The sequence below is a fragment of the Rhea pennata genome, chromosome 9 (assembly GCF_028389875.1).
Source record: "Rhea pennata isolate bPtePen1 chromosome 9, bPtePen1.pri, whole genome shotgun sequence".
NCBI classification, from domain to species: Eukaryota; Metazoa; Chordata; class Aves; order Rheiformes; family Rheidae; genus Rhea; species Rhea pennata.
This window is the reverse complement of record NC_084671.1, coordinates 9,043,079-9,055,131: the sequence shown is the minus strand read 5'-3', so window position 1 is coordinate 9,055,131 and position 12,053 is coordinate 9,043,079. Positions and strand designations below refer to the sequence as shown.

The 12,053-nt window shown below is 37.1% G+C and overlaps 1 protein-coding gene across 3 annotated transcripts in view; it reads left to right on the top strand.

Moving 5' to 3' along the window:
* Nucleotides 1-11,354, top strand: part of PEX5L (peroxisomal biogenesis factor 5 like) — a 50,125-nt gene extending 38,771 nt beyond the window's left edge. For all 3 annotated transcript variants that reach the window (XM_062582324.1, XM_062582323.1, XM_062582325.1), the window contains 7 exons: nucleotides 5,191-5,307; nucleotides 6,384-6,527; nucleotides 7,377-7,447; nucleotides 8,618-8,815; nucleotides 10,137-10,302; nucleotides 10,674-10,831; nucleotides 11,150-11,354. In XM_062582324.1, the coding sequence (XP_062438308.1) occupies nucleotides 5,191-5,307; nucleotides 6,384-6,527; nucleotides 7,377-7,447; nucleotides 8,618-8,815; nucleotides 10,137-10,302; nucleotides 10,674-10,831; nucleotides 11,150-11,354 (1,059 nt within the window). The remainder of the gene's footprint in view (nucleotides 1-5,190; nucleotides 5,308-6,383; nucleotides 6,528-7,376; nucleotides 7,448-8,617; nucleotides 8,816-10,136; nucleotides 10,303-10,673; nucleotides 10,832-11,149) is intronic.
* Nucleotides 11,355-12,053: the final 699 nt, after the last annotated feature.

The following is a 12,053-nucleotide window of genomic DNA, read 5'->3' as shown; positions in this document are numbered from 1 at the left end:
TGAGGTAGTTTTTTTCTTAAGAAGGTTTAAAGATATTTATGCCTTTAGGGAATCATTAAAGAATAAAGAGGTAAGTAAATTAGCTTTATTACTAGAGAGGGTCCAGATTCATTTGCAATGATTGGGTCCTTGTAGACTTGGCTATTTTTTCTGTCATGCTAGAAACAGAATTTGATTGTCATGTTGTCCATTTGAACTGTATGTGAGGAAAGCAAAAATAGCCTAAAATCTTCATGATTTCCAAGTACTATAACAAATATGTTTTTTAAATAATTTTTGTAATAATTAGCTGTGTTTTTACCTCTGCAATTGTTACTTTTGAATTTTTAAAAATTGCCACGGCAGGGAGTCAGATCCACAAAAATCCATATTTATATTCTGTTAAAATGATTGCTTTACCCTCCACTATCCAACTGCTAATGAGTTATAATAAATAAAAATGAAGACAGTGCAAAAAATTGCAAATGAAAAATATCTCAGACCTATGCAAAAAGAAATCTTAGTATTTTCTTACGTCACATTTCCCTGCTGTGGAGATTAGGTCATATATGCCACACACTTTTGCAGGTTTATAGAAAAGAAATTTCAAGCTGTCCATCTCTGCATCATTTTATATACGACACAATGTCACATGAGTGCTCTGAAGTATAATATATTGTTAAGAAGCATCAGAACATACTACAGCTAAATTATGTGACAGTAGTAGCAGGAAGATAGGATTAAAATATTTTAGCCTAGGGAAACATATTCCAAAACTATCAGCTTTGTGGTTTACAAGAATACTTGTTAGAAACCTTTACATAAGGATGCTATTCCAGTCTCATTCTTTCTACCTCCCTGCTGGATCTTCTCAAGAGTGCCTAAATCACATTTTAAGTTGGAACGTAATAGCTTGAGTCACTTAGATGCATCTTACTTGGCATTCTCTATAAAATCACAATGGGGATCTTTGTCTTGATACAAATTTGTTTTATCTAAGCTTTACTAAAGATGAATACTTCAAATTTTGTTTTGAGAAAGTACCAGCTGAGGAAACTTCAGGTAGTTAGCACAAAAATACAATTCTTTTTGTGTCTTTCACACGAAAGAGTAAGTTGATGCAATAATTCATGGAAAAAAATAAAACAACCACGGAAGCTTTGTTTGTTATGCATTCATCAAGAAGGAACGTTGCAAATTAATTTCTGGAAATACAGGACTGCCCAAATTCTAATCTAAAAATGATGAAAAGAAGAGGTAAGTTTAGAAATTACCCATCAATATTCAGAAAGTGCCCCCTCTTCATTGCATCCTAGGAAATAAATAGCCTGGAGATATTTTGCCTCCCTTTTATTTAACTGTTTCAGCATATTTTTCAATGCTAACAAGAGTAAAAATAGCCTGTTTGACAAAATGCAGAATATTATGCATGTAAGGAGTCAGACAGTAAGAAACATTTCTCCTAGTTGTCATTCCATTTAAATGCTGCAGATGATCTGAGAATGTGTTAAATGTGTTCAACTGCTCTGAAACCTTTTGGTATGTCCAAAGTAATTCACCACCGTAAAGACAACAGAAGCATTGAAATGAAGTAATTGACACCGGTCACATAGCAAAAAGAATTAGATCTAGGAGTCTTGATCAAGGGCCAGATTTTCAGAAGCACTCAACATTAGTTTAACTGACTTGCTACTGAAATCAATGGTAAAACTGCCACCAGCATCACTTGAAAAAGACTTAGCTCTTTAACAAAGACTATATGACATTTATAGTCTTCTTCTTCGTGAATGTTAAAATGTTCTGCTATAACATTGTTAATTGTCATGGAAATATTACAGCATTTTATCAGGTGCCATAATTGAGCGTGATCCATTTGTTCAGCACAGCTTCGTCTTACCAGTTTCAGAAACCCGTACCCTGGCATGGTAAAAAGTGTGGAACTTACCATCTTGGGTGCTAGCACCCCGTATGCCACCTGTATTTAGGAGGCTGTACGTGATGCAGGAGTCCTAAACTGGAAGAGAACCTGCAGCCCTCTCCTGTGCATTGGAAGTGTCTGTCCCAGTCCCTGCACTGAGAAAAGGTACAATCCCCAGCTACAGACTTTCACAGCAGGTCCTATCCTGTCAGGTGACTGGACATACACAGGATTTTCTAGATCCTGTACGTGTGATCTGGTGATCTAGTACATAGGATCTTCTATGTCACACACATATGCTTCTGCATTCCTGTTTTCCAAATGCCTCCATTTTGACTGCAGGTTGTATGGATGCAGATAAGCTTATGTTTCAACTAAAAAAATATCCAAAATGTTCTCTTTAAATACAACAACAGGAAGAAGAAGGAGAAGACAAGAGTTACTTAACACAGGGTTATGTCACAGAGCTATCGCAACACTTTAGCTGGTATTATGTAATATTAAATATTCTGCTCTGTACATTTGTCTAAGTTAAAAATATTCTATTAATCCATACCTTAGTAAGGTAGGTAAGAGAGACATCATTTTCACTAGCTTCTGATTAATAAGGAGATGAATAAACTGTAGCACACTTTTTATTAATACCTAAGAGTCAGGGGCTTGATCTCCCACAAAATGGTAAGAGGAGTGAGACTGCTGAACTCACCTGGTCTTGGTCTTTGCTGTCAAGGCCATTAACGGTTCAAGTTCAGGTGTGGGAAACTTAGGCCTCCACGCAATTCCATGACAACTGCATCAGAAAATGAAAAGCCAAAGCAAAACCACATGAACTACCCACAACGTCTCTGCCAGGCTTGCTTCCTTCTCTGGCAGTCACATACGGGACTCAACCCCATTTGGCCCAAACAAGCAGCTTTCTAGTCGTAGTTACAAAGTAACAGTTGGATCCTAGCACTGTAGGCCTTACAGCAAAGCTGGTCATCTCCTCATTACATTTTTCCTCCACTTTTTACTCACTGTAGACAAACATTAGGCATGGCTGCTTGAAATGGTAATAATTAGTTAAACATTTAAGTACAGTATGCACACAGTGAGCTTCTGTGTGAGTTATAAACATGTAATTAAACAACAGAATTTGACCCATTCATCTTAAAACCTAAAAACCCTTATTGTGTCCTTGCTTATTATGTGCAAAAATAGAAGGCAAGTGATTTAACATTTTCTAGAGAGTGGGTCATATAAGTGATTTTTGCAGAAAAATATGAAAGCAAAAATTCTAATATAAACATCAAAGAATGGATTTACTTATCCATTAGTTCCATGAGTGCCTCTATTTAAAAAGACATTTTTAATTAATTCTCACTGGTTATATTAATATTAATCTGGGGGAAAGGGAAATTTCCGCTCCTTTACCTCATCCTGAATCTCAGAGTTACTTCTAGTGAAAACACAATCAAATAAACTTTTTTTCAGCATAGTGCTGACTTGCACTGAATGCAGAATAATTCATGGGGACATTTGTTGGACAGGATAGTTCGAGGGATTCTAATACTTCTGGTCATGGCTGATAAGAGTAAAAGGGAGCAATCTGAATCATAATCCTGGCCTTTTCAATGCCTAAATGGATATTTCACTACAACCTCAGAACTATTTAAAAGCTTTTATTTCCTTCAAATTTGGAATGAAAACAAATTTTGAAACCTCAGAACCTGTTGTGCAACTGAGTTATCTTCTGTTTACTTCTACTCACATTATTATGAAAAGAAGCGTATAATCTCCTCTCCAGGAGTGAACGATTCGCAGCAGTTTTCTGATTCACAGAGGAACATAGCGGGTACCTTCAAACATCCAGTAATTGCATAGTACAGACAAGTCTGAGTGTCCTCGAAGGAAGTGCTGGGTATCAGCAGGCAGACGAGACAGTAAGAGCACAGGAGAAATGCTTGTTGGATTCCTGGAGAGGGGATGCGCGTTGCTATTTTTAAACAGCCATGTGATCCATAACAATCACACCTAATGTTCGTGAGTGAAGGTCCTTCAAACCCTTTACCGAAGTCTCCTTGCTGACTCACTCGGGATCCGTTAACAGTCTGTGCTGCCCTTTCCCTGAGCGCCTAAGGAGGGTTGTGGCAAGGCGTGCAAACACAGATCAACTCTATTCTTGAGATTATGCTGGGCTGTGGAGTAATAGCACAGAGTAATCAGTTTTGTTGTGAAGATTCGGACAAAACTATCTAGACCAGTTCCTAATACCTTTAAGTCATTTTGATTAGTATCTCTCTCTCTCAAATAGTCCTGTCTAAACCTCAGTGGAATTACTTGGGCTGTTAAGTGTCTTTGATATAAGTAAGCTGAGAACCTGTGTTTTCCGTGGCATCAGTTCACTGAAGCCCTGGCCCTCCCCTTGCAGGACCTTTGCAAAGGCTTGTAGTGCTGAGCATATATGCTTCTGCAGAATGTTTCTGTGCTTATGCCTAATACATGGAGGTGAAAAAACAGCACCTTAACTTGAATTCCCCTGTCTTGTTTTTTGTTGGCCTGTTTCTGTTTCCTGGCATCATTTTCTAGCAAACACCGTGGTTTCCTCATTCCAGTTGATACATACCCTAAACTTCACTGTTATTTCATTATTTCTGTCTCTCTCCTATATGTATTTTTTCCCTTTTGTCCTTGAGCTCAGTATATGATACTATACTGATATTATGCAGTATATGATGCAATGTTAGGATTTCTCCATTCTATCCAAAGGCCTTACTTGCATTAATGCTTTGTTATTTCTCTTTTACATAGTTGAAAATGATGCTGAGTCTGCCAAAGTGGAATACTTGCTCTTTTTAAAACTGTTTTATCTGTTGTTATTCCTTAGCATGTATGCTTAGTTGATTTCTTTTTTTCTTTTTTCTTTCTTTCCTTTTTTTTTTTTTTTTTTTTGGGGGGGGGGAGGGGGGGAGGCAACTAGCTGCATTCATTTCCTTCAAATTTTATGTAACAGTTTACTCTTAGAGTCACTGAGATACAGTGTAAGCTGCTGCAAATCCTGCTTCACATAGAACATGTGCGCTCTCTGAGATAAAGGGCTTTATGTTAAAGAAACACATAACGATGTAAGAGATAAAATTTAGCTATACAGAATTCCAAATTTGTGCTGTAGTATTTCAGGCAGTATGATTATTCATCAAATGAATACTGCTTTGCTAGAATCAGACCACAGGTTAAAAAAAAAAAAGTTAAAGCTTACTAGATTTTTAAAGTTTCTTTGTTGATTTTCTTCCTCTTTTCTCTTTTTCTTCTAGTCAGACACAGAATTTTGGGATAAGATGCAAGCAGAATGGGAAGAAATGGCTCGCAGGAATTGGATTTCAGAGAACCAGGAAACACCAGGGCAAGTCACCATCTCAACCATTGAGAAGGTAACAGAGTTTTTAAATACAGTATATCTTTGCCATATTTAGATAAGCCACTCAGCTATTCAAGAGAACTCAGGAAAGTCTCCCCAAACATGGAAGCTAATTTTTACCCAACAGTTCAGACTCTTTAAAAAAGTGCCTATGAGAAGGGTAGATTTAAAAGGCTTTACCACAAAATGCATTTAGACTTGCACTCTGACTGAATTTGGCCATAGGGATTACAAAGCAAACTGCTGGACACTGGGCACTTTTGAAGACAGACACTTAAGAAAGAAGACCAAACACTAAAAAATCTGGTTTGGAATGTTCAAGAACTTTCAAAGATAAAAATGATAGCGATTCCATCTCTCGCCTTCATTCCCTCTATTGCATGTTTTAATTTGATTTATATTATGAAGCTGATATTAATGTACACCCTTCACTTTGCAGTGGCAGAAAGGAAGTTTTGCTGTCCTAATAAGCATTTTGCCCTGTAAGCCAGTTGTTATTAGACTAACATTTGCATTGATTTCTGTTCCCCAAAAACACATTGTCTGAAAGCACATCCTTTTCAGATATACCTGACTGGGCCTTTTTATCCAATCCCAAATGGATCAGTACCTCAGAAGTGGGTAAAATTTAAAAGAATCCTAAAATAAATTCAGGGGCTTGCAAAACTGTTCTGTATTTTGGAAGCTAATTGAAGGTTTCAGGATATTGACTGAACAGGCATCAGGTTGCAAGTCCCATAGCCCCACTGAAGCATGCTTTTCACCATCCTATTCAATGTACTGGGCACATGCAGTCTGTATGAGTTGTTGCCCTTAGCTTTGATGGGAGCAGGAGAGCCTGATACATGAGTATCAGAGTAACTTCAGAGCTAAAATAAAGAGACCAATAATATAAATGTCTAGTGACACTGCATGACATGAATTATTTTTAAAATTTTCTAAATTTAAATTTCATAAGGTAGTTCATACTTTCTTCATACAACAAAGGATCTTTATATCTGGGTGGAAAATAATGAGTCATTTAATTTTACAGAGCTGTTATTCCTTGCTACAGGACTTCATCATGCGCCTATTAACTCTCTTCTCCAGGGCTACTATTTTCACACTGAAAATCCTTTCAAAGACTGGCCTGGTGCTTTTGAGGAAGGTCTGAAAAAAATGAAAGAAGGTGACCTGCCAGTTACAATCTTATACCTGGAGGCTGCCATTCTACAAGAACCCAATGATGCAGAGGTATTCTTGTGCCTTTTATTCACAAAGGAAAAGGGGAATCTCTTTAGCATGCAGAGAAAGAATAGTTTCATGGCCTAAACCTGTGGCAGTATGAGACTGAACAGCAGTGGTGGTTTTGGAATAGCTTATGCCTTGAAATAAATTAAGCAGAACTCTTAATATGATAAGACTTTGGTTTTGAAATTGCAGAATTTCCAAGTTTTTCATTTAAAAGCTTTCAAAATGGACAATATTTCAAACTTTTCATTCTTTTCCTGATGTTTTCAAACTATCTATTAAACACTTATTGAAAGGATGAAAATCTTTGATTTGACAAGAACACTGACAAATTTTTTAGTTGCATTGGCTTCCAATACTGATGTTCTCAATAAGTATATATTTGAAGTCTGTGCTCTGTGAAACCAGCAAATATTTACAGTATGTGTTTCCAGATCCCTTTAATCTATTGCTACACTAAAATAAGCAGCAGCATTTTGAACACCAGAGATAATTCTTAGTCCGTCTAGATTCCCTTAGGCCTGTATAATGAAATAATTACTCACCATTTTCTGCAAAAGTCTAGCAATAGCTGAATCCATTTTAAGTGTACAATAACACATTTGAGAAACCAGTATGTCTTCTTACACTGACAGGATGCCTTTGCATCCGTTGCTTATATATGTTGTGAGGCTGCAAAATTGCATTGATTTATACTGTTGGTATGTTTGCAGTAGAAAAATCTATATTTAGCCAGTGCTGGACTGATCTGCTACTTTATTGACCCCACTGTTTAACAGTGATATTAGTCTGTAACTGTGCTTGCACTTGGGTACATATAAGAAAATAATATAGTGACGATTATTTTTGCAGGCCTGGCAGTTCCTGGGCATAACACAGGCAGAGAATGAAAATGAGCAGGCAGCCATTGTCGCCCTCCAAAGGTAGATGAAGCTAATTCCTAAATAAGGGGTCTGATCAGTAATTAGGTAATGGAAGCCTAAGTATATTTAACCTCACATCTGCTTAGTTAAGTAAATGATTGAAGTTAAAAAGGAAATCATTGACACAGGTATAGAAATCTTCACAGTGACTTCGGAGGCATGACTAGTGATTAATGTTTCCATTTTATGGAATAATTGCAATATTTAATATAAAATTTTAATTAGATGCACGAAAGAAAAGTTACATAGACTGACAAACAAGAATCAGGCATAATGCAGATAAAGTGCCTTTTCAATATTCTAGCCACTTGGCATATTTTCCATAGTCTGTCCTTTAATGAAGAGGTTTCCTAATTGAAATGAACTCCTTTCAGCTGCTGAATACTAAACTGAGAACATTTTTAGGTTGACAGAGATGTAAAGATCATGGTAGGCTTGTATGCAAAACATTAATTCCAAAATATCATTATTACTATTACCTTACTGCAGTGGGTGTTCATGTTTCCACTTGAACAAAGTACCCTCTCCAAATTTAATTGCGTTAGCAATTTAACCATCAAATCATTTTGCCTAAGAATACTTCAATTACTGTAACTCATTTATACGTAACTTATTAGTTTACCTGATAGAAATCCAAGGGATTGTCTGATTTAGGGCTTGCTCATCCCCGTTTTAAAATAAGCAACAGTAATATTCACAAAACAGACTAGACTCTGTTCTCAATTAATGGTACATAGCTGGAGAAAGACTACTGGAGTTGACTGGTTGAGAATTCAGCATGACTCAGAAGATCAATAGGAATGGGAGAGATTTTAGCTTCAAGATACTTTTTTGAATAGCTGAAAGTCTTTAAACCTGAGTTTATGCTGCTCTTTGTGTACTGGGCAGATACTATAAATCTACCCATAGTTACTCATAACCAAACAGATGAGAATAAAACCTGTGTGCATATGTTTATGTATGTGTGTATTTACACACAAGCATGTGCATGCAAGTACATGCGAGTGTGGAATGCACTTACCACATAAAAATAAGACAAAGTCCCTTCTTTGAAAGCATGACTGGGTAGGTCTTATCTCTATGAGTGATTTTTTACACTATTTTGGAAGAATTCAAGAATTATGTTTGGCTAAATAGAGAACCCTTAAAATATTTTTGTTTTCTGCCTAGGTGCTTGGAACTACAGCCAAACAACTTAAAAGCTCTGATGGCACTCGCTGTAAGTTATACTAACACTGGCCATCAGCAAGAGGCCTATCAAGCTCTAAGAAACTGGATAAAGCAAAATCCAAAATATAAGTATATAGTGAAAAGCAAAAAAGGATCCCCAGCACTTACCAGGAGAATGTCTAAGACATCAGATGAAAGGTAAATGCAGCCTAAATCCTGACGGTGGAAACTTTAATGATGTCACTAGAAGCAATTTTATGAGCTGTGCCCTTACCGCAAAGAAGTCAAGCCTGTTCCCTTTGGCGGAAACTCAAAGACTCAGTTTGTGGCAGCAGGAGTGGTAAGCCAACGGAGGACATTTGTTTTAGAGACTGTTGGCTTGATGTTATGCCATCCCTGGAAGTTAAAAAGAATTACAGCTAAAAAAGAGATGCTTCCCCTCAACTCCACCATTTTCCTCTGATCCCATTTAGCCTGTCCACTGCCTCTGCATTCCCACATCCTCACTCTTCTTCCACTTCCAAATCCGTACTATGCTTGTATCCTGCTGTGTATGTGTTTGTTCTACCTATGGCTCATCATATTTCCTGTATCCCAACTTAGCCACTAGAATCCAGGAAAAATAGCTATTTTGCAGTGGGTCCCGGCTTCAGTGTCACAAGCAGTATTGGGAAGTAACACCTGCATGTTCGAAAGCAGATTTGGTTCTAAACAAAGAAGCAGTGTAGTCATTTTTCTGACTTCAGCCTAGCATACTGTAATAGGAGCTGGCAGACATTTTAAAGAACAAAAAAAATTCTTGAGTTGGCAGCCTTTCATCATGTTTTCGTAAGACCGATAAATAAGCATCTCAGAATTGTGAGATGCATAGTAAAGTCATTAAAGGCATAAACACCATTCATAGACCCAAAATGCCAGGATTATCTCAAAGCATGTCATTCTGAAGACAGGCCTTATATTTTACTCTCATCACTAACATGTTTTGGGTTGACAAGATAGTTTAGAATCAACAATAAAATATGCTATTTTTGCTTAATTGCTAAGTATGTTATTGTGCTTTGGCCTCATCAAAAACTGGTGTCAGCGGGAAGATTATATGAAACCTTAATGGGAATAGAAGCTTTAAATTTTGTCATCTTTCCTCAAGGGTCTTGGCTAGTCATTTTATCTGTGTCTTTTGTGAATGACTACTCCTTTAGTTACTCCCCAATCCTTTTACATCTGAAGAATTAATGCAATTGCTTTAATAAGCCTTTATGTTATCTCGCCTGGATTCATAGTTGCACTTTGACTTTACCATATAGGTAAACTCTAGTATTCCACACATGAGTTTACAACAGCAGCTGAAAGTAAATCTGTGCCACACTGATGGTGAAGAAGCTTAATTTCAAATTTTAAGAGTGTATCATTGCTGATACATCCAGTGCAAGGATTTTAATTTCTGGCTATGCAATCAATATTGCAACATTTGCAAAGAACAGTAAGATGCAGCTTGATGTTATTTTTCATCCTTGTCTAGCTCATTACTTGAAGAAGTAAAGGATTTGTACCTGGAGGCAGCTCACCAGAATGGTGATATGATAGACCCTGACTTGCAGACAGGGCTTGGAGTTCTTTTCCACCTGAATGGAGAATTTAACAGAGCAATAGATGCGTTTAGTGCTGCTTTAACTGTTCGGCCAGAGGTAATTTTATGCTTTTATGTTTTTAAGAGTTTAGCTTTACAGGTCGTTTTCTTTCTCCTCTCTTGAACAGGCCAATATTAATGAGATGTCACTTCAGCCATTAAAATTTTAGTATCTGAAATAGAAATGTTAATTATAAGACAGTCCCATTATAACAGATTTATGCATGTCCAAGTTTTAGCTGTGTGCTGATTGACTGTGCTAGTTTTATGACACTGTCTATAATCATGAGTCAGACCTTCACGTTCCATGTCAATTAGGAGAACATACTACTATTCTCTGCACTCTTCCTTACTTTGGGGGGGAAAAAAAGAAAAGCTGTTATGTCCCTGTTTGACACCTACAGTAGAAAACTCTCATTTTCTCACCAGGATTACACATTATGGAACCGACTTGGAGCAACTTTGGCAAATGGGGATCGAAGCGAAGAAGCTGTTGAGGCCTATACGCGTGCTTTAGAAATACAACCTGGCTTCATCAGGTCCAGATACAATTTAGGGATAAGCTGCATCAACCTAGGAGCATACAGGTAAGTTACAAAAACATATAAACAAAAAAGGCAGTGGTTGTATAAACATCTAACACATGAAAACACATCTTCTAGCTAGAGCTATCTATGAGGCTATATTCTGATTTTTTGTCTTCACCTCAAATATTGTAAAAAATTTGAATGATATTTTACAAAGCAATGATACTTCTCTCAGATCTGCTAAGGAAACAATTGAAGAGACTGCAATGAACTGCCTTGTAAAATAATGTATTTGATTTTTGCATGGTATTTTAGAAAGTTTTACACTAGTCTTAAAGGATATTATCTTGCATGTTTCTTTTTTCTTCTTCCCTGCAGAGAGGCTGTCAGCAATTTTCTCACTGCTCTCAGTTTGCAAAGAAAGAGCAGGAACCAACAGCAGGTTCCCCATCCTGCTCTATCAGGCAATATTTGGGCAGCACTCCGAATTGCTCTGTCTATGATGGACCAACCAGAACTATTTCAAGCTGCCAATGTGGGTGATCTAGACATTCTGTTAAGAGCTTTTAACCTAGAGCCGTAATAAAAAATATCCACAAAGTGATCACGTTGTATTAGGAACTAGAGAACTCTATGGCTTATCTCAAAATGACCATGTTTTCCAAAAGATCACGGCTGTAAATCAGTAGGGGAATTCTCCTGGACATGACTCAAAAAGGAAAAACTCAAAAAGCACAATATATTGTAAATAGATTCAAAATCAAACGGTTGAAACGGATTGCAGCTAATCTGACAAAGCCCTGAACTAGAGGAAGCAGTCATTTCTGAAGAATCTTCATCCCATGCAAGCTATATCTCTATACATATCTGCTATATGTATACACACAGCTATACAAAGAAAAACGTATTAGGAACAAACCTAGATAATCGTTATTGCACATTAGAATGGTGAGCAACGCATCCAAGGAATCTGCTTAGTAGCTCACTGCACTATGCTGATGACACCTTCCCCTGCAAAAGGGATTCCCTACCTTTTGGTTTCATTGTTGAAAAGTCTTCTCAAAGTCCATCTTTAAGATAACTCTAAAAACAGATGCATGTAAAATGAATATATTTTGTTTTGACTATATTTATTAGTTGGCAATCAGCAACAGCTTTGCATATGAAGGTTCCTTGATTGAATTTGGGCCTAATTCTGCAGGCTCGAAGAGCGGCAAACTATGTGGGATGTAACAAGAACATTGTACACGAAGGACTCATGGAACTAGACCATTTACTTACC